The sequence below is a fragment of the Brachyhypopomus gauderio genome, unplaced genomic scaffold, assembly GCF_052324685.1.
Source record: "Brachyhypopomus gauderio isolate BG-103 unplaced genomic scaffold, BGAUD_0.2 sc50, whole genome shotgun sequence".
Lineage (NCBI taxonomy): Eukaryota > Metazoa > Chordata > Actinopteri > Gymnotiformes > Hypopomidae > Brachyhypopomus > Brachyhypopomus gauderio.
The window spans coordinates 1,473,569-1,497,734 of record NW_027506875.1 but is presented as its reverse complement, the minus strand read 5'-3'; the positions used below and the strand labels follow the sequence as shown (position 1 = coordinate 1,497,734).

The window sequence follows — 24,166 nt, the reverse complement described above, 5'->3', positions numbered from 1 at the left end:
AGGTGACAGTGGCGAGGAAAAACTCCCTATGATGGTGGGGATTAGGAAGAAACCTCGGAGGACCAAGACTCAAAAAGGAACCCATCCTCCATTGGGCGGCCCGTTAGCACAAGTCCGTGGTGCGCAGGATGGTTCTATAGATAAAGTTACCGACCTTGTTCCCCATTCAAAGTAGTCACAGTCCCTTTGGTGTAGATGGTGGGCCTCAGGTAGGAGCTAGCATCAGCACGTCCTCTTGCGGAAATGGCACATCCAACCCCGGCATCAGTACATCCACCGGCAAGCCATACCATCTCCCAGGTGCTTGTAGGTGCTTGCATGCAATCGTCTTGGGTAGAAGCATGCAAAAATATAGACAATACAGACTGAGTGTGTGGACATCAATTTAAACCACCATTGATTTAAACTTACATAGCTCACGTGCCAGTGATTAGCATGTGGCTCCTGCAGGCTAATCTATAGCAGCATAACTAAAGGGAGAGGTTCGGAGGTGACCACAGTCATGAGGGCTCACTGAGACATTGCTTTCCAGTCAAGCCATTGTCACAACTGAGTGATGCCATGTCACAGCTGGAAGACAGCATCAACATCTCACATTACCAGAAATCTCAACGCCTGGGGGCCCCCGAGCCCCACAACTTACAAAGGGAATATTAGCTGAAGGCTTGATTAAATAGGCGTGTATTAAGTCTAGATTTAAAGATTGGAACTGTGTCAGAATCTCGGATTAGAGCTGGAAGGCTATTCCATAATTGAGGGGCTTTAAAAGAGAAAGCTCCGACTCCGGCTGTAGTCTTACAAATTTTTGGAATAAGGAGAAATCCAGCATTTTGGGAGCGCAAAGGACGAGATGGGTTCAATTCGATATTTAATCGGAAGCCAGTGTAATGCCACGAGAGTAGGACTAATATGACTGAATTCTTTAGTCCTTAGTTAGGACTCTAGCTACAGCATTTTGAACAAGATGTAGCTCCTTTATGGACTGTTTACAGTAGAGCATCCAATTAGAAGACTATGACAGTAGTCCAATCTTGAAGAGACAAAAGCATGGACCAGCTTCTCTGCATCAGCTAATGAAAGTAAGTGTCGCAGCTTGGCGATATTACGTAAATGGAAATACACTATAGTGGGACACTATATTTTACCTTAGAATGCTCTGAGCATTCGTTATTTACTAGTACAAATTGGTAACAATCTGTCAGGTAAAACCTGAACCAGGAGAGTGCTTGACCTCTTATGCCAATGAGCATCTCCAGCCTATTAAGTAGAATATTATGATCAATGGTGTCAAAAGCAGCACTTAGGTCTAGCACAGCGTTTCACGTTCGCCACCCCCCCCCCCCCCCCTACAGATTACGTTTGCCACCCCTATTGAATTTAGTTCAATAAATTATAAGATTTAAAACTAGCATTTGTATTTGGGGCATGGAATTTCCCCTTCTTCTGAGGTGGGGATGTCTGTAAGAAGGAAGAGAGTTGTGAAGAAACTACTTTCTCTAAAATTTTGGATATGAATGACAGATTAGAAATTGGCCTATAGTTTGACAGTTCCTGGGGGTTAAGACCAGGGGCCTCATGTACAAAGACTTGCGTGGATTTCTTACTAAACATTGGCGTACGTACAAATCCAGAAAATTGCGTACGCATGAAAAAATCCAGATGCCGGAATCCACACACATTTCTTTTGTACATCCAAAACAACGTGGAATTGGGCGCACACGGTGACACGCCCCCCCTATAAATATGCAAATTAATTAAAATTTGCCCTGCACCGGAGAAGTTTGCTCTCTGATCTATCACAAACCTTGTCTAAACGGGGAAAGAAGAGGAACTTCACTGAATGTGAAAGTGGAAACGCTCCTGAATGAGGTAGAGGTGCGGAAAAGATGTTTGTTTGGCACGTTGTGGCATTATGGCAAAGCGCAAAATGTCTGAGTGGGATAGCGTGTGTGAAGCTTTAAATGTTGTGGGGTCAGAATAATGCACACTGGCAGAATAATATAATGCACCTAAAAATAACAGTGATGCGCTCACTAGCATCAGCGACTCAATAAAATAATTGGTTAAAATTTGCGATGCGCATTAATTTGTCCTGGCTCTGGGTTCGTTGGGTGCTCCACCACCTCTAACAATGGCACCGCATACCTGTGCGCAACATTGTGCAAGACCTCACATGCCCTCACAATACGACACACCTTCTCTGGCCGATACATGAGCATCCCCCGGTCCTGTCCAGCCAGCGCCACGGGCTTTTCAGCTGCCCAATCGCCCTCTCCACGACTGACCGGGTGCGAGAATGGAGAGAATTGTATCTCCACTCCCGGTCAGTCTGTGGATTACATCAGCCACGTCTTTAGCGCGTAGCCGCTGTTTCCTAAGTAATTTAACAATTACCCATGTTTAAAATAAATTATTCTAAGCTGGAAATGTCAAATGCTTTTTTTTAAATGCTTAAAATTTGTTGCTTACCAAGAAGCCACTCGTCACACACTCTGCTAGCTTGTAATCTTATCCCAACCATGCAGTTTGTAAGGATGTACGAATCATTGGGTTGATCCAAGCCAACGTGCCACTATATTAGTAAGGCACATTTTTGCATCACAGATTATTTCCACATTTATGGAATTAAAGTGCTTTCTATTCACATAAGCAAATTCCTCCTCAGATGGTGCCTTTATTGAAATGTGTGTGTAGTCGATCGCTCCGATTATGTTAGGGAAACCGGCTATCGCTGCAAATTGCAGCAGATGATCCCATCCAAAATCCCATTCGCCATAGGCAAATGTCTAACTTGCAAAACACTAGGTAATGATACTGACTCCTGTAGTTTAGTAGTAGTCTCTCTCTACTGTAGTTTAGTATTCGCTCTGGATAAGAACGTCTGCTAAATGCCGTAAATGTAAATGTAATTCAAAACAGCTGGCATGGCCCGGCTCAAAGATGACTGGGATATCCCCGACCGGTCTGTCAGTTCGCTTTGAAACGAGCCAGTTGCCAGGAAGCCGAGCATTGTCGCTGGCAATGCGTAACTCCTCGCAGTTTCTCTCTCCAAAACTGGACCCAACTCAACACAAGAGGACAGTTCTTGGAAATCTGAAACAGCTTATAAGCCACTCATCATCATGGGCCAAAAAATCATAATGGTCATGGAAAATGTGCTCTCTGCGAATTCAAGAACTCCAGCGTAACATTTAATGCATGTTTATATAATCTAGGCTAAGTGGAAACACGTTGAATGATTATTTCAGTAAGGCAGTGAAATTGTCTGATTAATTTACTGTTTAATTTTCTCATTAATTTACTTTATTTTACCCAATAAGCGCTTACTACTATGTGTGCGTGATATCTTAATAGTCAAAAACACATTAGAAACATGCGTACGCCTGAGGTGAAGGTGTCATGGGTGTACGCACTTTCTCACGTTCAAATCACATTTTGTACATCTGACCGTTTGCGTGAAACATAGCGTACGCAATGTTTTTGTGCATACTCACCGTTCGTACATGAGGCCCCAGGTTTTTAAATTAGCGGCTTGATGATTGCTAGTTTAAATGAACTGGGAATGTAGCCCAGGCTCAGAGAATAATTAATTATAGTAAGCAAAGGTTCTACATTGCTATGCAGTAACTTTTTAAGTAGATGGGTTGGTACAGCATCTAGTATGCATGTGGAGGGCTTAGCAGATTCCACCAGTGAAATAAGCTCCTCACGACCAATTGGAGAGAAGGACTCGAACAGGACATCAGAGCTGACCAGACAGCTGTCAAGGTGCATTGGCATGTTGACAGGCTCTGAGATAGCACCAGTAATGTTTTCCCTAATTTTATCAATCTTATCATTAAAGAATTTCATAAAATTGTTACTGCTACACTCTAGTGGGATTAGTGAATTGATTTGTTCATGGCTCCTCATAAGGCTGGAAACAGTTTTAAATAGGAGTCCTGAATTGTTTATATGTTTTTCTATTAAGGCCGATAATTATGAGGACTTTGCTGTATGAAGGGCATGCTTATATTCAGTGTTGCGAATAGGTAACGGCGTCATTTTGTTAGTAACGGAATAATATAATTAATTACTTTTCCTGTCGTTACAATGTCGTTGAAGTTACTGGTCATTAAAAGCAGTGCGTTACTATATATTGATATACTAACAGTAATGCGAGCGGACCGCTGCCCAGGCTAGTGAGGAGTAACAGATCTCGATAGGTCACAGTTCTCGGTGTAACAACTGTTTAACTTAACAAGTCAGTAAGCGATTGTCTAAGGCAGTGTTATGGTAGCCAATCAGACCCAGTGTTTTTACACGCGCGCCGAAGCACATGACACTGTGATGTATTGTATGTAGTTGTAGTTCAGCTACTTACCACTTGATGGCACCCTTGTTATGTAACCGAACCTAGAACAAGAGAAGAAGAGTTGAAGTGTGCGTGACACATGGAGTAAAGAGAACAGTCTCGTGAAATCAGTCTCTGTGTATTACTACCATAAACACCACCAAACATGACATGGTGTCAGAAGTGAACAAGTAAAACTATGGAGCAACTGAAACCTCCAAATAGTCTGAGCTTCGAGGGGAACGTCGCTGAAAATTGGAGAATATGGATTCAAAAGTTCGATCTCTATCTCATCGCATCTGGGCTGGCGGAGAAGAGTGAAGAAAGGAAGTGTGCAACGTTTCTACATGTGGCCGGAGATGAAGCCTTGAAGGTATATAACTCAATGGAATTTGGTGAGGGAGAATTGGATTTGAAGGCGCTGAAAGAAAGCTTTAAAAAATACTGTGAACCAAGAAAGAATGTAACTTACCTGAGACATATCTTCTTCACGAGAGCGCAAGGACAAAACGAAACCATTGACGCATACGTGACTGATTTGAAAAATAAGGCTAAAGATTGTGGATTTGGAGCTTTGACGGATGAACTGATAAAAGACCGCATAGTGTGTGGAGTTAACAATGACATAGTGAGGGCAAGACTCTTACGAGAAGAGGACTTGGATGTGAAAAGAGCATTAGACATTTGTCGAGCTAACGAAGTTACTCAAAGTTACATGAAAGCTCTGCAAGAGGAATCAGACATCGCAGTGAACAAAATAACAAAAACAAAGCCCAGAGCTAAGCAAGATAGCATGCATGTAAAAAGTGCTAGGAAAGGCAATGATGAATGCACCAGATGTGGATACACACACGAGCCAAAGAAATGTCCTGCATACGGAAAAGTGTGCAACGAATGCTCAAGAAAGAATCATTTCGGCCGTATGTGCAAAACGCCAAAACAAAAGGGCAACACAAAGAAAACAGAGAGAAAAGTTCATGAATTGGAACAGGAAGAAAATGCTGAAATGTTCCTAGGGTGCATTGAAATGAAAGAAAATGTGCCAATCAAACGAATGGATGAAGTTTCTGCAAAGGAAAAGGAAAATCACGAATGGACACAAGCACTGAAAATAAATAACCATGCATTGACATTTAAGCTAGACACAGGAGCAGAGTGCAATGTATTGCCATATAAAGAATATGAGAAAGTAGCAAACAAGAAAGCACTGCTGAAATCCAAGTGCAAGCTTGTTACCTATTCTGGCCACACAATGGAGCCAAAAGGCAAGGCAAAGCTCAAGTGTTACCACAAAGACAAAGAATATAAGCTGGAATTCCAAGTTGTTGAGGGTAATTCACCAGCAATTATTGGCAGAGATGCATGCACAGAGCTTGGGCTGATCAAAAGAGTGTTCAAAATAGGAAATGAGGACAACATCTTAAGTGAATATGAAGATTTATTCACAGGCTTAGGATGTGTTCCAGGATTGCACCATATCCAGCTGTACAAAGATGTTCCACCAGTCATTCATCCACCACGCAAAGTACCTGTAGCATTGAAAAACAGAGTCAAAGAAGAACTAAACAGGATGGAAAACAGTGGAGTCATTGTGAGACAAACAGAGCCCACTGACTGGGTAAATAGCATGGTGACTGTAGACAAACCAAACAAATTAAGGATTTGTATTGACCCACAAGACTTGAACAAAGCAATACGCCGAGAACATTATCCACTACGCACAGTTGAAGAGATAGTCGCGGAAATGTCTAATGCCAAAGTGTTCTCTGTACTTGATGCCAATCATGGCTTCTGGCAAGTGCAACTAGATGACAAAAGCTCCAAACTGTGTACTTTCAACACTACGTTTGGAAGGTATCGTTTCCTCAGACTACCTTTTGGTATCTCATCTGCTCCGGAGGTGTTTAAAAAGTGCATCGCACAGCGTCTAGAAGACCTGGAGGGAGTCGTGAACATAGTTGATGACATTCTTGTTTGGGGAGAAAATATGGAGCAGCATGACAAACGACTGAGACAGCTTTTAGACAGAATCAGGAGCATCAACCTGAAACTGAATCGAGCTAAGTGCAAGATCAGGATGACTGAAGTCAGCTATGTTGAACATGTCTTGTCAGCAGACGGATTGAAACCCGACCCAGAAAAGGTCAGAGCGATACAGGACATGCCCGAACCAGAAGATAAAGCAGCTCTGATGAGGTTCCTGGGAATGCTGCAATATCTGGCGAAATTCATACCGAATCTGGCAGAAGTGAGTGCACCGGTGAGAAAACTGCTGGAAAGTGACACAGCATGGCATTGGGACTTTGAGCAGCAAGAGAGCTTCGGAAAACTCAAGTCACTGGTGAGTAACACTCCAGTATTGAGATACTTTGATGTCAGTAAAGACGTCACGCTGTCAGTAGACGCAAGTTCTGAAGGATTAGGGGCCGTGATACTGCAAGGAGGACAGCCTGTAGCATTTGGATCGAGGTCTCTCACTGAGTGTCAGAAAAGATACGCTCAGATTGAGAAAGAGCTTTTAGCTATCGTCTTTGGATGTGAGAAATTCAACCAGTACATTTATGGGAAATCTGTGCATGTTGAAACAGACCATAAGCCTCTAGAGACAGTGTTCAAAAAGTCACTACAGAAAGCCCCTCCTCGATTACAAAGAATGCTCATGAGACTGCAACCCTATGACCTAAAAGTGAAATACAAACCTGGCAAAGAGTTGTATATTGCAGATACACTGAGCCGTGCCTATCTCAAAGAGCACACCGAACCACTATTGGAAGAGGAATTACAAGTTCATGTGTTGTCATCTTACCTGCCAATCTCAACTGAGAGGCTAAATGCCTTCAGGACAGCAACAGCAGCAGATGAAGAGATGCGACTGGTGATGAACTGCGTACAGACAGGATGGCCTGCAGAAATCAGACACGTTCCACCAGAAGTCAGGAAGTATTGGACTTTCAGAGAAGAGCTCACATGCTCTGATGGCCTACTCTTCAAAAACTCAAGAGTTGTGGTACCGCATAGCTTGAGGTCAGACATGCTGGAGAGAGTTCATGAGTCTCACCTAGGCATCGTGAAATGCAAAGAAAGAGCCAGAGATGTCATGTACTGGACAGGAATGGCAAAAGACATTGAGGATGTTGTTACGCAGTGTTCAGTCTGCAATATGTTTAAATGCAATAACACCAAAGAACCACTCATCAGCCATGAAATACCAGACAGAGCATGGGCGAAAGTTGGCGTTGATCTGTTTCACTACAACCAAGGTGATTATCTGATGTGTGTGGATTACTTCTCCAAGTTTCCAGAGATCGCTAAGCTCACACAAACAACAAGTGGACATGTAGTGACAGCTCTCAAGTCCATCTTCTCAAGACATGGAATTCCTGATGAAGTAGTGTCGGACAATGGTCCACAATTCTCAAGTGCAGAATTCAGAGCGTTCACACAGAATTGGGAATTCGTACACACCACATCCAGCCCAGGATTTCCACAGTCTAATGGACAAAGTGAAAGAGCAATTCAGACAGTAAAAAATCTGTTAAAGAAAGCTGCAGAGTGCCAGAACGACCCATACATTGCTTTGATGGAGTACAGAAATGCACCACTAGATGGTGTTAAGCTATCTCCTGCTCAGTTGTTAATGGGACGTAGACTGAAAACAAAATTGCCTACATCAACTCAGCTCCTGAAACCGCAAGTACACGAGAAAGCACACAAACACATCAAAGACAGGCAGCTGAAACAGAAACATTACTTTGATCGTGGAGCAACACATCTACCAGTTCTCGAGGAAGGTGAAATAGTCAGAGTAAAAGTGAAAGACAACTGGCAACCAGCAACGGTGTTGAAAAGTCATGATACGCCAAGATCCTTTGTCATCAAAACACCTGATGGAAACACCTACAGAAGAAACAGGCGACACCTGCTGAAAACCAGAGAAAAGACTTTCACAACACTGAGTCCTCCACATCTGGAAGACTATGATCCAGGAGAAAGACAACCTGCAGAACATGATGCATCAGTCCAGACACCAGCGTCGTCACCTGTGAAAATATCTGCAACACCTACCTTGAATGAAGAAGTGGTGAAGAGGTCACGAGTGGGCAGAGGGATCAAACCACCATCACATTATTCTCCATGAACTTAAGTAATGAAAGAAAGAAAGAAAGTTTTGTGTTGTTATTCTGTTTCTATAAGGCATTGTTTAAGTCAGTGGTTCCCAAACTTTTTCTGCCGTGCCCCCCTTTAGTAGATGAGAATATTTTTGCGCCCCCCCCCCCCCCCCCCCCCCCCATTGACTAGGGATGCACCGATTCACGTTTTTCACTTCCGATACCCATTCATATCTATCTGAGGCTTGGTATCGGCCGATACTGATCCGATACCGATCTGATAAAACAGTGCTGAATCGACTTAAAACATTTTTTTTTTAAACACAGACATACTGAATTACAAGTTTATTGAAAACTCTGCACCAGTATAGCACACTTAAACACACATAAAAACATGTAAAAACAGCACAACTTGCATTTGTTCAGTCAGGGCAATTATGAATATAACACTGAATGTAAAATAATAATACCAAAGAACCTGAAACAGACAAAAACAATAGGTTCACATCTTTGGTCAAACATGAAAAAATAAACTGCAAGAAACCTTTGAAATGGTTCAAGAATTCTAAATATCATTTAAAATAAATAAGGAGATGAAATAAGAGAAACAGCAATACCTATGCGGCTAGTTTGCTAGCGTTGACATCACGCAGAGCACAAAGCATGTAACGGCCAGAAATATGTGTACTGTCTCTTTAAGGGAGCGAGTTGAGCGCGCGTATGGAATATTGTTGTTATTTAGCTTTCTGCCGTAGAAAACCACTGCTCTTTATTTTATCTTTATTTTATTTCTGTAAGTAACGCATTCAATGAGCTTTGGACAACTCACCAGTTCATGTATGAACAGTCAAGTAATGATGGAGCCCAGGTTTATTTTGGTCAACCAGCACATAAACGGACTAAGTGGAATAGCACCAGCGCGAGTACGAGTGAGTGATTCACCTCTTCTCTGTGTGCTTCGTGTTTCACTCGCCTGTTAACTGTCCAAGTTTTCTGTCCGTGTCGGAGTGTAACTCCGAAAAGCGTTACAAGCATAGAATTAGACTGAATAGATCTGTTTTAATGGATCGGTCACATTGTCACTGATACCCGATCTAGAATTTTTTCAGATATTAATATCGGAATCGGTGCATCCCTAATATTGACACATGTGCACGTTTTACTTTCAAGCTCCGCGCCCCCCCTGCAATAGCTCCGCGCCCCACCTAGGGGGCGCGCCCCCCACTTTGGGAACCACTGGTTTAAGTTGTGAATTTTAAGTAAGAGAAATACTGCCAAGTAACATTTAGTTGTACGGTTGTACTATGAAGTAAGTGTTTATTTAGTAAAAGAAATTATATGTTTTGGTGTTCAAAGACAAGTCAATAATTAACAGAAGTTTCGACAGGATAGAACTGTTCAGGGTTTATCTGTCTTAAGGAGAGAGATGTGATGTATTGTATGTAGTTGTAGTTCAGCTACTTACCACTTGATGGCACCTTTGTTATGTAACCGAACCTAGAACAAGAGAAGAAGAGTTGAAGTGTGCGTGACACATGGAGTAAAGAGAACAGTCTCGTGAAATCAGTCTCTGTGTATTACTACCATAAACACCACCAAACATTACAGACACGAACGGAGAAGAGGCAGAAATGGCGAGTCAAGAGCAAGCCGAAGAAAAATTAGCATTTTCAAGGTGGCGATATAAACATCATTTAAGAAAATACTTGAAGTTCCTGAATGTCTACCAGACTGGGTATTTGAATTATTTAATTAAGAATAGAGGTTGTATTGTTAAGTTTACTTCTGTTGTGAACAAACATGCATCTTATCATCTAAATGCATCTTTTTACAAATAATTGGGATATTAAAGGATTTTATACTGCACTGGTCTGTGGATGTGCAATAAATATCAAAAGTTAAACACCTTTCTGATCTACTCATTTCAACTGACTGTAAAAACTGTTTTTCCAAAAAAATCCTTATTCATTGGCATATAACTTTTTTTAACTGTAACGCAAATAGTTACTTTCTCTGGTAACGAGTTACCTTTATTATAGAGTAATTCAGTTACTAACTCAGTTACTTTTTTGAACAAGTAGTGAGTAACTATGACTAATTACTTTTTTAAAGTAACGTTCCCAACACTGCTTATATTCAATAAGGCTGCTTTTCCATGATAGTCTATACACTTCTAATTTTGAATTTCGCCATTTACACTCCAGGATCCGCTCCAGGGTCATTTAGTTCTTTTAACTAGTGCCATTTCAGTGCTGTGGAGGGCTCTGAAGCCCAGGGCCGGCGCCAGAACATGTACAGTGGGGGGCGTCAGAAAATTTCGGGGTGGCGAACGTAAGTTGTTGAGGGGGGGCGAACGTAAGTTGTAAGCGGGGGGTGGTGTGTAACGATTGTTGAGAGGGCGAGGGGGCGCGATTGCTGTAAAATAAATGGGTCTTCCCTTGTAAAAGAAAAGTATACTTAAGTGTACCTTTAAAAGTATACTAAATACATACTTTTCATATATATACTTTAGTCCATACTTAATGTACTATTTTGGAACACATTATGACAACTTAAGTATATTTAAATTCCAATTATGTTATGTTTAAATATATATTAAATGTATTAAGTTGTACTTTTGAGTGCTTTTTTCGTACCACTCAAGTTGCACTCAAGTGTAATTGTGCTTCAGTGCTATTATATTTTAAGTTTGACATAATTTAAAACACACTTAAGTACATTTTAAATTATATTTCAATCAGTAAAAAGTACTTTAATAAAGTGCATACTTTAGTATATTTTATATAAGTACAATTTATAAAAGTGTACTTACTTAAAATATACTAAAAGTAGCCTATGTATTAAATACAAACAACTCGTATTTAAATTAGATGTAATTACCGTTTATTGGGCTAAACTGAAATAACACATTGCAGTTAAGTTCACTAATGCATATATTGATAAAACACAGCTATTAAACTATTATACTTCTTGGTTGTACTGATACATATGTTCAGTAACATCACAATTTATAGATTTTAGATAAATTTTACTGAAATACAGTTACATTGCAAAATTCTTTCAATTTACTCAATTACTTTCAATTCAGTGCATTCAATTACAGATAAATATATTTTAAATTTACTTTGTTATATTACAATATAATACATTTTGTTTAAATGTATTATATTGTATAATGCTTTAGCTTATTGCTGAATGTAAAAAGTAGGGGTGGGCATAGATTATTTTTTTAAATCTAGATTAATCTCACTGAAATCTTGAAATTAATCTAGATTAATCTAGATTAATCTATATTAAAATGGCTCATATGCGTGCTACCCAAGTAATGACTAAAAGTCAGTTTTTGAGATAGGGTTTCTTAATACAGAGGGCGCATTAGACCAGGGGCTCATCTCCTGTTTCCAAAATGCATCAATGACTGCTTGAGAAAGTTGTTCTACTTTGATACTTGAAGAAAAAAAACATGCTCAATAAAATGTAGGCTACTCGTGTTCAACGGTTTATTCAGTTAAACATGAATTTGTAAGCCTACATACTGTACATTAAAAGGGGTTGATAACATGTTTATTCAGCTAAACATGATATATGAAATGTAAGCCAACATTTAGTACATTTAACCTCACAGACGTAATTTGGGGGGGACTTTTTCAAAAGCCGGTTTTGGTTTAAAGAAATATTTAAATAGCGACGAATCTAGCGCTAGGACCATGCAGAAAACGACCGCTCCGAGCTCCGCTCCGGTAACACTTTACGTTCCTAAAAATGAATTTTCCATGAAGCAAACCTGACGACTTCTTGGCTGCATCCATGTACACACGTAAGATTTGTAATTCACAGGGTTGAAAACTCGTTCTCGCCACTACTGTGCAATTTGGTTAGGAATATAGCCGAGCTAAACTATCAAGTTGAAAATCATCATATTTTGCTTACCCATTTTGACCCAGTTCCCAACCCAACTTTAAGAATAGATTAACGGCGATAATTTTTATATCGCCCGATAAGAGTATCTGTGATGCCGGGGCATCGGGACAGAGGCAGCCGGAGACGTGGGTTGGACAGAAGGTGGTTTATTATCCATGGCAACCAGTAACACTCTTAGCGCATACACAGTAAGTGATGCAAGGTAAAGCTCGCCCTCTGGTGGCGACCCGGCCCCCTCACCGTGACAGTATCAAATTAACGAACGCCGTTAACGGCCCACCACTAGTAAAAAGCAAACATGTATACTGCATACCACATTTTTTATATGTATTAAATGAGCACTACCATGCTTTAAACATTGCAAATATGTTGATGAATGCACAACTTAAAATTGTGCTCTTTTGTGACTCTCTGCACTCAATTACAGGTGACAACATCGGGCAGTTCTAGGAAAAAGTAATAACAGGTAGAATCATCCTATTACAGCAATATCAACTGTTACACCAACATCAAGATACTGAAGTGATGCATATTAACAAAAAAAAAATTGCATTTGGAAAAAGAAATGTTCCGTTTCAAACTGCATAGTAACCATGTCACAAAAAACAATGTGTAAATGTTGAAACAATGTTTAGTAATAATCACCAATAATCAATAATAATACTAATTAACACAAATAATCCCTCTGGTTACAACAATCAAAAAAAAGTGAGCTTGCAAGTGCTTAGCACAAAAGAAAAAGCTAATCAGTCTTGCATTTTTTTGTTGGTGAACTGCTCATTGTTGCATTTTCTCTTTATTGCAGTCCGCACATCTGAGGCAGATGTATTTGGAAACTCTGCCATAACTGCATCTGTCAGAGAAGACAAATTAATACATATTTCTGCTTATATAGCATACTAATATGAGAATATTGCCTTTTGTGTTTTCTACTGTACATGAAAACCTTTTCTGGTCTTTTAGCATTTTCCATCTCAAACTGATAACATTTAGAACATTTAATAAACGTAGCTTAATTTGGTAATTGAACTCAGTGGCGGTTGGTACAAAAAAAATTGAGGGGGGCGCAAAAAAATGAAAAACAAATAAATCAGTCTTATTGCCCTTTATTTATTTGAACATGAATTTTGCCCTCCTTTCCTTCTGGCTTGCAAATTTCTCTATTACATTTGTATTAAATTCAGTCATCTCTGTGACTAGTCTTTTCTCCATTGACAACATGGCCAATGCATTCAGTCTGTCCTGGGTCATTGAGTTTCTCAGATAAGTCGTGCCGTTTGCATTTATCTGAAAGATGTTTTAAGTCTCGTACCCTGGTCCTTGACCACAATTTTTCTGTGCCAGGACTTTGAAAAAGCAAACATGGGAAGCAGTAAAAGGCATTGCTTACATCGCATCCAGCTAGCCAGCTCCGTTTGTCATAGGAAGAGCTGGAAAAGGCTCGGGTGTAAGCTCGTCCTCGATCACTCGCGTTCTGCCGAATTTGTAAATTTGGTTGATCCGGGCCAAGCTCCTTTATCCTTTTTTTTCTTCAATTGAACGCTGTGTGAAAGTATTTTTTTGCAAAGCTAAAACGGAATTTTCTCTCATTTTGTAAAAGATGCTGCTCCAACCTGTAGCTATTCAACGTGAACCGAGTTAACGAACCGCAGATGACTGACACTACCAACAAGAGTGGGGGGTGTCTAACAAGAGTGGGAGTGTCCGGGGCGCAGAGAGCTGCGCCCCGTGGAAAATCTGAAACCGACCAATTAAACTGCAGCCTCACATCACGTGCTTGGCAAAAGTTTACGCATCTACATTGACTCCCATTAGACCGGCGCCCCAACCAGGAAATGTGCACAATGTAAGCCACATATGTCAAAGTCAAGGCCCGCGGGCCAGATCCGGCCCGTGAATTGATTATCTATGGCCCCCTGGATGATATTTAATTACTATTAGAACCGGCCCGCAGGCCACAGCTGCCCGCTGGTGTTTTGCACGCACAGGCACTACATTCCCCACAATGCAACGGTAGCCCGCGAAGTCACTGCAGCGCGCACAAGCGGCGAGGGTCAGCGCGGCGAAAATAACGTAATCGCAGTGGCTTAGCTCGTGCGAGACCGTCTCGCGCGCTGTCGATTCACGAGGTCGTGCATCTCTCGAATTTTGTACTTTGCGCGCGCCGTGCCTCAGCGCAATGAACAAAGTCATGTTTGCAGGGTTCATGCACCTTTACAAGGTGGAATTCGAGCACTTGTACGTCACCTTCAAGGTCCATTTCAATATTTCCCAGCACGTTAAACTTAATTAAGTTAAATATTTATACATATACTCGAAATGATTCGAAATAATTCGCTTTTTATTCACATTATTTAATGGTGGTTTATTTTCAAAACGCCCAATCTTAACGTCTTCACGTTCTCTCATGTTTCGTTCTGGAATTACAAGAGGCTCGTATTTGTTAATGTAATAAAAGAGAACTGTTCAGTCAGATAGCTATTTGTTGTGAAATTAAGTAGGTACAATTTCAAGCATTTTCAAGTACTTTAGCTTAAATTCCAGCACTTTTCAAACCTTTATTACTTTATTCATGTTTGCTTGTTGAAAAATATTTTCACTTGAAATTACTGACAGATGCATAAGAAAATATTGCTTTATTCATTTAAGCATTAAATAATATACACTGTGTTAGGTCTTGATTCAGTAGGCTATGTGCAATCATTTTAATATGTTTTAATAAACATTGAACCAGTCCGGCCCTCGGCTTGTAACAAATTAGTTTTTTTGGCCCTCGGTGTATTTGACTTTGACATCCCTGATGTAAGCAATTAAATACAATTATGTGTTTACTCTTTTAATACATTCAAACGTGGCTATATTAGACACACAGTGTGACTAAATAATTTCCTCACTATCGCAATTTATAATGAACTCATTTTAATATCGGAACAATATTAAGGGGGCGGCGCCCCAGCGCCCTGTATTGACCAGCCGCCACTGATTGAACTTACATTGTATTATTTTGTACATACTATATACTCTTTCAAGTAGGTGTAAGGAATGCCACCTCATCTTCCCTAACCAGCCTCACCTGCCACTCATCATCACTCCCCCTTTTCAATCCCACCAATTCCTAACTGCGAAGTATTGCCGACTTATGCCGTGTACCGAGCATTTCTATTGCCTGTTTGATCTCCCATGTTCTGACCCTTGTTTACTCTTCAGTCCTCGGCTCCTGCCTAGCCCCTCTGTACCTCCTGGATTCTGCTCTCCCGTTATGACCCTGGACCGTCCCGACCACCCCAAGAAAACGCTATTGCTAATGATCTTAATGCTAGTGATTCACCTGCCGTTTTCTGTACACGTGATTCATTTAAATAAAAGCGGTATATTTCTGCAGTTGGATCCCTCTCTGCCTGGTCAATAGGTTACAGTATGAGTATTATGCAAACATAATTAACTGACAGTTTGTTATTGCAATAGCTTAAACAGTACCAAAATTGAGACAATTGTTGATGCCTATAACCATGCTGGATTTACAAGCATACTTTTTGAGTAGGGTAAAAAGTATCACTCCTTCATTGTGAAGAAAAACATGTGGGGTTACCTGTAATGGCATGCACCTTTTCCACATCAAGCTGTCTTTTTAGTGGCGCTCCCTTTGAAGATTTTCCTGTAAGAGTGGATTCTCACAAAGTTTCTTTGGTAAGGACCAAGACAGACAGCTCCTGTGCAAAGATGCTCATCTTAGATGCTCAACACCCTTTAAACATTCCCATATTTAAGCAATTTTTTCAAATTCCATTCACAATGAGAACCTACCACGAAGGGATGTAATTATGGCTTCATCATCAATTTCTAGTCTGGGTGTCTTTGGTCGATGACTAACCAGGATTTCATCTTCACTCTCATCTTCAAAGAGCTGCAAGATGACGTACCATATTAATTACATGACAATTTAGTATGAACATTCAGAGAATAGCAAAATATATTGTACCACAAATAAAAGCATTACATCACTCTTGCTCCAAAAGCATATCTGGTCTTCATTATATGGTTTTAAAACTTCTCATGTAATGGAATATTTTTGTCCCATATCCAAAGCAACTTTAATTTGACATGCAATATATTTTACTATTCACCTGGAGTCTCTCTATATTTGTATAAAAACCCTTACCTTTCTCTGACTTGATGCAGCATATGGGCCATGGAATTCATCAGGATCACAATATCCTGCTAAAAAACAGAGGGAACTGAAAGTTGCTCACAGTCAAAGATCCAAGATGGCGCCAGTGTGAGGCGACGTCTCAGGAATGTTCCTAGCTGTTTTTGTCATTATTATTGTTTGTGTCTTTTATTGGTCAAGTACATGCTGTGTCCATTGCTTATGATCGTGAGACACTGTTAAGTATCCGTGCCCAAATGCTGGAAGGTTATGTGAATAATCATGCTACAAATGGTAGCTTTCCACCACCTCCATTACTGCTGCCGGTGGCGTCTGAAGTTAGCTGTTTACCGTACTGTCAGCAACGCAAACAACGGCGGAGAAAGCGTGGGAGAAGTGGTGGCATGCTGGTACGATTGCGTGCTCAGTATCAATAACACTCAGGTTGGATTATCGATTCAATCGGGCATTGTTTCACTGATGGCCTATACAAGCGTACCACAGGGAAGTGTCTGGTACGACGTTCACTCGAAGAGAGGTACGAGTGGCTACAACTGATTGTTCCAGCGCTGTCTCCAGCGGTGTCTATGTTTGCGCGTACGGGGAAACCTGTACTGAAGTCTGGTGGCGTGAACTACAATAATTTACGTGCAATCCCAGTTTTTTGCCCAATGCTGTGGATCATTCATCAGTGGCTAATTTGGCACTTTTTAATGTTAGACCTTTGTAGAACAAGGCATTTGTCATGCGTGACTTTGTTTCGTCTAACGACGTGGACTTTCTGTTTTTAGTAGAGACTTGGTTAAAGCCTGGTGAAGACTATCACTTAAATGAACTTTGTCCCCCCAATTATTCTTATTTAAACTCTCCAAGGAGCTTACGTCGGGGTGGTGGCTTGGCTGTTATTTTTAAGGACCTTTATAAATGCTTCACTGTTTCTGTGGGAGCCTTTTCAAGTTTTGAAGGTCTGTTATTTACAGTACATGGAGAAAACCCACTGTTATGTGTTGTGGTTTATCACCCTCTTAAGTCTCAAGGCTGTTTTATGTCAGAATTTTCAGCCTTTCTTCAATAGTTTTGGACTATGATATATTGGTTCTTGGTGATTTTAATATTCATATAGACGATGTTTCTGATAGATGTGCGACAGATTTCCTGAACACCATGGACCATTTTAACTTTGTTCAGCATGTTGGAGGCCCGACTCATAATCGGGGTCACACATTGGATTTGGTGTTCACGCTGGGGTTGTTTCCTCATTCCTTTTCTATGGAGGACTTGTTTGTATCAGACCACAAGTGTATTATTTTTAAGGTTCCCCTGATTATGACTGCTGCATGCTCTAAACACTATGTACGGTCTCGTTTTTTTAAATGACAGTTCAGTGGCTGCTTTTTCAGATATGTTTATTGGGTTTAGTGATCAGTTGTCTATGTGTACTGATGTAAATGATTTGGCTTGCTCGTTTAACAAATCATGTTTAACTGTTTTAGATGAGGTTGCACCAGTGAAAACAAGGCTAAAATCTGTTGTAAATTCAACTCCATGGATAAATGAGGATATTCAGCATTTAAAGAGAATATGTAGGAGAGTTGAGCGTGAATGGAAGAAGTCACGGCTTCAGGTTCATTATTTATATTTAAAAGATATGTGGTTAATTTTTAATAATAGGGTTAGGGTCGAAAGAGCTAAATATTTTAACGAATTAATAACTGCAAATGTGCATAACCCTAGATTTTTGTTTTCTACTATTGATTTGTTGGTAAATGGGGTTGGCCTGAATGCGATGAGCTCTAGGATTGATGTGAAAACGTTTAAAAGTTTTTTTGTAGATAAAGTTAGGGATATTAGAGGTAATATTCCGCTTCCCTCTATACCTATTACAGTGGTTCCTCAGGTGGCTGTACCTGTAGTTTTAGAGCAGTTTTCTCCTATTTCTCTTGAGGAACTAAAAAAGGTTATGCATGGCCTGCACCCGTCTACTTCTTCTGGTGATATTCTCCCTGCAAAATTGTTAAAAAAGGTCTTTGACTCGGTGGGCATTCACATTCAGTCAATTATCAATTTATCTCTTGGATCAGTGTCCCAGACTGTGTCCCAGACATGCTTTGCTTGACGGAAACCTGGACCCGACCAGATGACTATATGGCCCTAAATGAAGCTTCTCCCTCTGGCTATAGATATGTCCATAACCCCCGTCCAAATGGTCGAGGAGGTGGGGTCGCCACAATATATGACTCTGATATAGGCATTTCTCAAAAATTTGGCTTCAAGTTTAATTCTTTTGAACACCTCATCCTCACTGTATCAAATGTTTCAAATTTAACAAGCAACAAAGTGTCACAGTCGTTTATGTTAACTATTTACCGCCCCCCTGGTCCATACTCTGAGTTCTTGCAGGAGTTTTCAGACTTCCTGTCTCATGTAGTGCTATCAGCCGATAAGGTGATTATAGTGGGTGATTTTAATATCCATTTTGAAAATCTGTGTGACTCTTTTAGCATTCATTTTCAAGCAATTCTTGATTCAATGGGTATCACTCAGAATGTGGTGGGTCCTACGCATAACTGTAGTCATACTTTAGACTTGGTCTTGTCATTTGGTATTGACATATCCAGTTTAGCAATTCTTCCTCAGAGTGAGGCTGTTTCTGACCACAGCCTCGTAACGTACGAGTTGTGTTTAACTGACTGTGTTCATCGGCCACCCCGCTATCAAATTAAACGAGCTATAACACCCAGCACCATAGCCGCGCTCACTGATATTTTACCGGGTCTGACAAACACTGAACCACTTGTAGCTCCGGAAGGACTAGAGCATTTCACCGAGCACGTCGAGACTTCCCTTCGTACAGCTTTAGACAAAGTTGCACCACTACGATATAAGAGAGCCACGGAGAGAAGAATAGCGCCATGATACAATGAGCACACGCGTAGCCTCAAACGAGCCGCGCGGATCCTGGAACGTAAATGGCGAAATATGAAGTTAGAAGTGTATAGACTATCATGGAAAAGCAGCCTTATTGAATATAAGCATGCCCTCCATACGGCAAAGTCCTTATACTTATCGGCCTTAATAGAAAAACATAAAAACAATTCAGGACTCCTTTTTAAAACTGTTTCCAGCCTTACGAGGAGTCATGAACAAAACAATTCTCTTATTCCACTAGAGTGTAGCAGTAACAATTTTATGAAATTCTTTAATGATAAGATTGATAAAATCAGGGAAAACATTAGTAGTGCTATCTCAGAGCCTGTCAACATGCCAATGCACCTTGACAGCTGTCTGGTCAGCTCTGATGCCCTGTTCGAGTCCTTCTCCCCAATTGGTCGTGAGGAGCTTATTTCACTGGTGAAATCTGCTAAACCCTCCACATACATACTAGATGCTGTACCAACCCATCTACTTAAAGAATTACTGCACAGCAATGTAGAACCGTTGCTTACTATAATAAATTATTCTCTGAGCCTGGGCTACGTTCCCAGTTCATTTAAACTTGCAGTCATCAAGCCGCTAATTAAAAAACCTGGTCTTAACCCCCAAGAACTGTCCAACTATAGGCCAATTTCTAATCTGTCATTCATATCCAAAATTTTAGAGAAAGTAGTTTCTTCACAACTCTCTTCCTTCTTACAGACAGAACATGTCTTAGAGTTATTTCAGTCTGGATTTAGAGCTCATCACAGCACTGAAACAGCACTAACTAAAGTACTGAATGATCTCTTAATATCCTCTGATAAAGGACACATTTCGTTTCTCATACTGCTAGACCTCAGTGCTGCTTTTGACACCATTGATCATAATATTCTACTTAATAGACTGGAGACACTCATTGGCATAAGAAGTCAAGCACTCTCCTGGTTCAGGTCCTACCTGACAGATCGTTACCAATTTGTGCTAGTAAATAACGAATGCTCTGAGCATTCTAAAGTAAAGTATGGTGTCCCACAAGGATCTGTACTGGGCCCCATATTATTCTCATTATATATGCTACCACTGGGCACTATCATTCGTAGGCATGGTATTAGCTTCCATTGCTACGCAGATGATACTCAGTTGTATATATCTTCTAATCCAGATGATACCACCACAACTCTCAAGATTGAGAACTGCGTCCAGGATATTAAAAACTGGATGGCGTCTAATTTTCTTTAACTAAATTCTGACAAGACTGAGTTACTGATTCTTGGGCCTAAAGCTGTTAGAAGCAATTGGGCTGATATTCCCCTTACCCTAGATGGTTTTTCAGTAACACCAAAATCTACTGAAAAAAGTTTAGGTGTCACTATTGATTCTGATCTTTCATTTGACACACATGTATGCAATGTCACTAAGGCTGCCTTTTTCCATTTACGTAATATTGCCAAGCTGAGACACTTACTTTCATTAGCTGATGCAGAGAAGCTAGTTCATGCTTGTGTCTCGTCAAGATTGGACTACTGTAATAGTCTTCTAATTGGATGCTCTAAACAGTCCATAAAGAAACTACAACTTGTACAAAATGCCGCAGCTAGAGTCCTAACCAAGGCTAGGAAATTCGATCATATTAGTCCCACTCTCGCCGCACTACACTGGCTGCCGATTAAATATCGCATTGAATTTAAAGTTCTCCTGTTAACCTATAAGGCGTTAAATGGTCTTGCCCCACAATATCTGAGTGAACTCATTGATTACTACAACCCATCTCGCCCTTTGCACTCCCAAAATGCTGGATTTCTCCTAGTTCCAAAAATTAGTAAAACTACAGCCGGAGGCAGAGCTTTCTCTTTTAAAGCCCCTCAATTATGGAATAGCCTTCCAGCTCCAATCCGAGATTCTGACACAGTTCCAATCTTTAAATCTAGACTTAAGACTCACCTGTTTAGTCAAGCCTTCAGCTAAAATTCCCCTTGTAAGGTGTAGGGGCTTGGGGGCCTCCAGACATTGAGATTTCTGGTGATCTGAGATGTTGATGCTGTCATCCAGCTGTGTCTTGGCATCACTCTATTTGTGACTATGACTTGACTGGAAAGCAATGTCTCAGTGAGCCCTCATGCCTGTGGTCACCTCTGAACCCCTCCCTTTAGTTATGCTGCTATAGATTAGTCTGCCGGAGCCACATGCTGATCACTGGCACGTGAGCTACGTACATTTAAATCAATGGTGGTTTAAATTCATGTCCACTCAGTCTGTATTATCTATCTTCTTGCATGGCTCTACCCAAGACGATTGGATACAGGCACCTGCAGGCACCTGGGGGATGGTCTGGCTGCCGGTGGATGTGCTGATGCCGGGGTTCACCTGGGGAGTAACACTGCAGTCGGAGCCTACAATACCAGCATCACTGCTCCGACACGGAATGAAAGCCTGGCATTCATCAACAGACATTTACAGTGACAATATCAAAACCCAGAACTTTCAATTCTACCTTTTACCTAGTCTGATTGTGTGAATTGTGTGTGACTTGTGTATTTGTGTGTTAACGGGCCGCCCAATGGAGGATGGGTTCCCTTTTGAGTCTTGGTTCTCCCGAGGTTTCTTCCTATTCCCCACCTCCATAGGGAGTTTTTCCTCGCCACTGTCGCCTTTGGCTTGCTCATTAGGGTTCTGGACCCATAGTATTGTTAACCTTGTAAACCCTTTAAAGCTGCTTTGCGACAACTTGAGTTGTTAAAAGCGCTATACAAATAAACTTTGATTGATTGATTGATTGTTTTAAGTTAGCGATAGTGCAGCCTATTCTTAAAAAACCGGGTCTTGATACTACAGACTGTGTAAATTATAGACCAATCTCAAAGTTACCTTTTGTCTCAAAAATACTGGAGAAAGTGGTTGCTAAATAGCTTTTGGCTACTCTAGAAGAGAAGGGTATTTTTGAGAAGTTCCAGTCAGGTTTTAGATCTAAACATAGTACAGAGACAGCCCTGGTGAGGATTTTAAATGATATCCTGATGAATGCTGATGCTGGAGATGTGTCTGTTTTAGTGTTATTGGATATTAGTGCAGCCTTCGACACTGTAGAACAGTGTTTTAATAGATAGGCTGCAAAAATGGGTGGGAATATCAGGGACTGCGTTGGAATGGTTTGTATCATATTTATCAAACAGAAAATTTATGGTGTCTGTTGGTGACAGTCTGTCCTCTTGTGCTGCTATTTCCTGTGGAGTTCCACAGGAATCAGTGCTTGGTCCTATTTTATTTTTATTATATATGCTTCCTTTGGGAAATTTGATAAGCCGTTTTAATGTTTCTTATCATTTTTATGCTGAGGATATACAGCTCTATTTATCTTTTAAAAGAGATGATTTCAGTAGATTGAGGAGTCTAACTGATTGCATTCAGAGTATTAAGGATTGGATGGCCTGTAATTTCCTCAAGTTAAATGAAGGAAAAACAGAAGTCTTGATTTTTGGCTCTCCAACAGTGACTGGGGACGTAAAGAAGGAAATTGGGCCACTGGCTTTACGGATAAATTCTTATCCAAGGAATTTGGGAGTTACTTTTGACTCTGAGTTAAAGTTTTCAGTACATATAAGGAAACTGGTTCAGAGCTGCTACTTTCAATTGAGAAATATAGCAAAAATTAGGAAAATGCTTTCATTCCAAGATACAGAAAGAATTATTCATGCTTTCGTATCATCACGCCTTGATTACTGTAATGCCTTATTTACGTGTCTTAGTCAAGGAGCTATGACACGGTTGCAGCTGGTCCAGAATGCAGCAGCTCGAGTGCTTACTGGTGCCAAAAGAAGAGAGCATATCTCACCTGTGTTGGCTTCACTGCATTGGCTGCCTGTTGCCCAAAGGATTGATTTTAAGATTCTGGTTTTAACATACCAAGCCTTGCATGTGTAAGGAATGCCACCTGATCTCCACCTAACCAGCCTCACCTGACGCTCATCACCACACCCCCTATATCTCTACTTAAACGCCCACATTCCACTTCCTAGTCGCGAAGTATTGCCGACTCATGCCGCGTACCAAGCCTTTCTATTACCTGTCTGCTTTCCTGTGTTCCGACCCTCGCTTACGTCCCCGACCTTGTCTCCTGCCTAGTCCCTCTGTACCTCCTGACTTCTGCTCCCCCGGTATGACCCTGGACCGTCCTGACCACGCCAAAACAACGCAGTTGCTACTAGTCATAGTGCTCGTGATACACCTGCCTGTGTTTGTACCAGCGTCTCATTTCAATAAAAGCGGTGTTCTTCTGCATTTGGATCCCTCTCTGCCTGTTCAATACGTTACAGCATGGGGATGGACCATTATATATTTCTGATCTATAGCATTATTCTAATGCTAGGTCACTGAGGTCCTCTAACCAAGGGCTTTTAGTAGTTCCAAGGACTAAGAGAAAACGCAAGGGGGATTGTGCTTTTGCTGCATGTGCCCCGAAACTTTGGAATGGTCTGCCATTAGACATTAAATTTGCTGGGTCTAAGAAATTGTTTAAAAAGAGATTAAAGACATACCTGTACGGCGTAGCATTTGAGGTTGGTCATGGCTAGCATTTTTTTATGCATGTGGTTGTGATGTCTTATTTTATTTGTTTTTATGTTGTGTTTTATGTAGTCTTTTTATTCTAATTTTTATGCTTGTATTTGTTGTAAAGCACTTTGTAGGCCTACTTGGAAAAGTGCTATATAAATAAACACTTACTTACACAGAGAAAAAGATAAA

The 24,166-nt window shown here is 40.7% G+C and overlaps 1 protein-coding gene across 1 annotated transcript; it reads left to right on the top strand.

The window, feature by feature from the left end:
• Nucleotides 1-18,639: 18,639 nt before the first annotated feature.
• On the top strand, nt 18,640-22,181 carry LOC143487825 (uncharacterized). The gene is given in 1 exon segment (XM_076987035.1): nt 18,640-22,181. A coding segment is annotated over 1 exon segment (2,736 nt). The 5' UTR covers nt 18,640-18,655; the 3' UTR covers nt 21,392-22,181.
• The last annotated feature ends 1,985 nt before the right edge of the window (nt 22,182-24,166 follow it).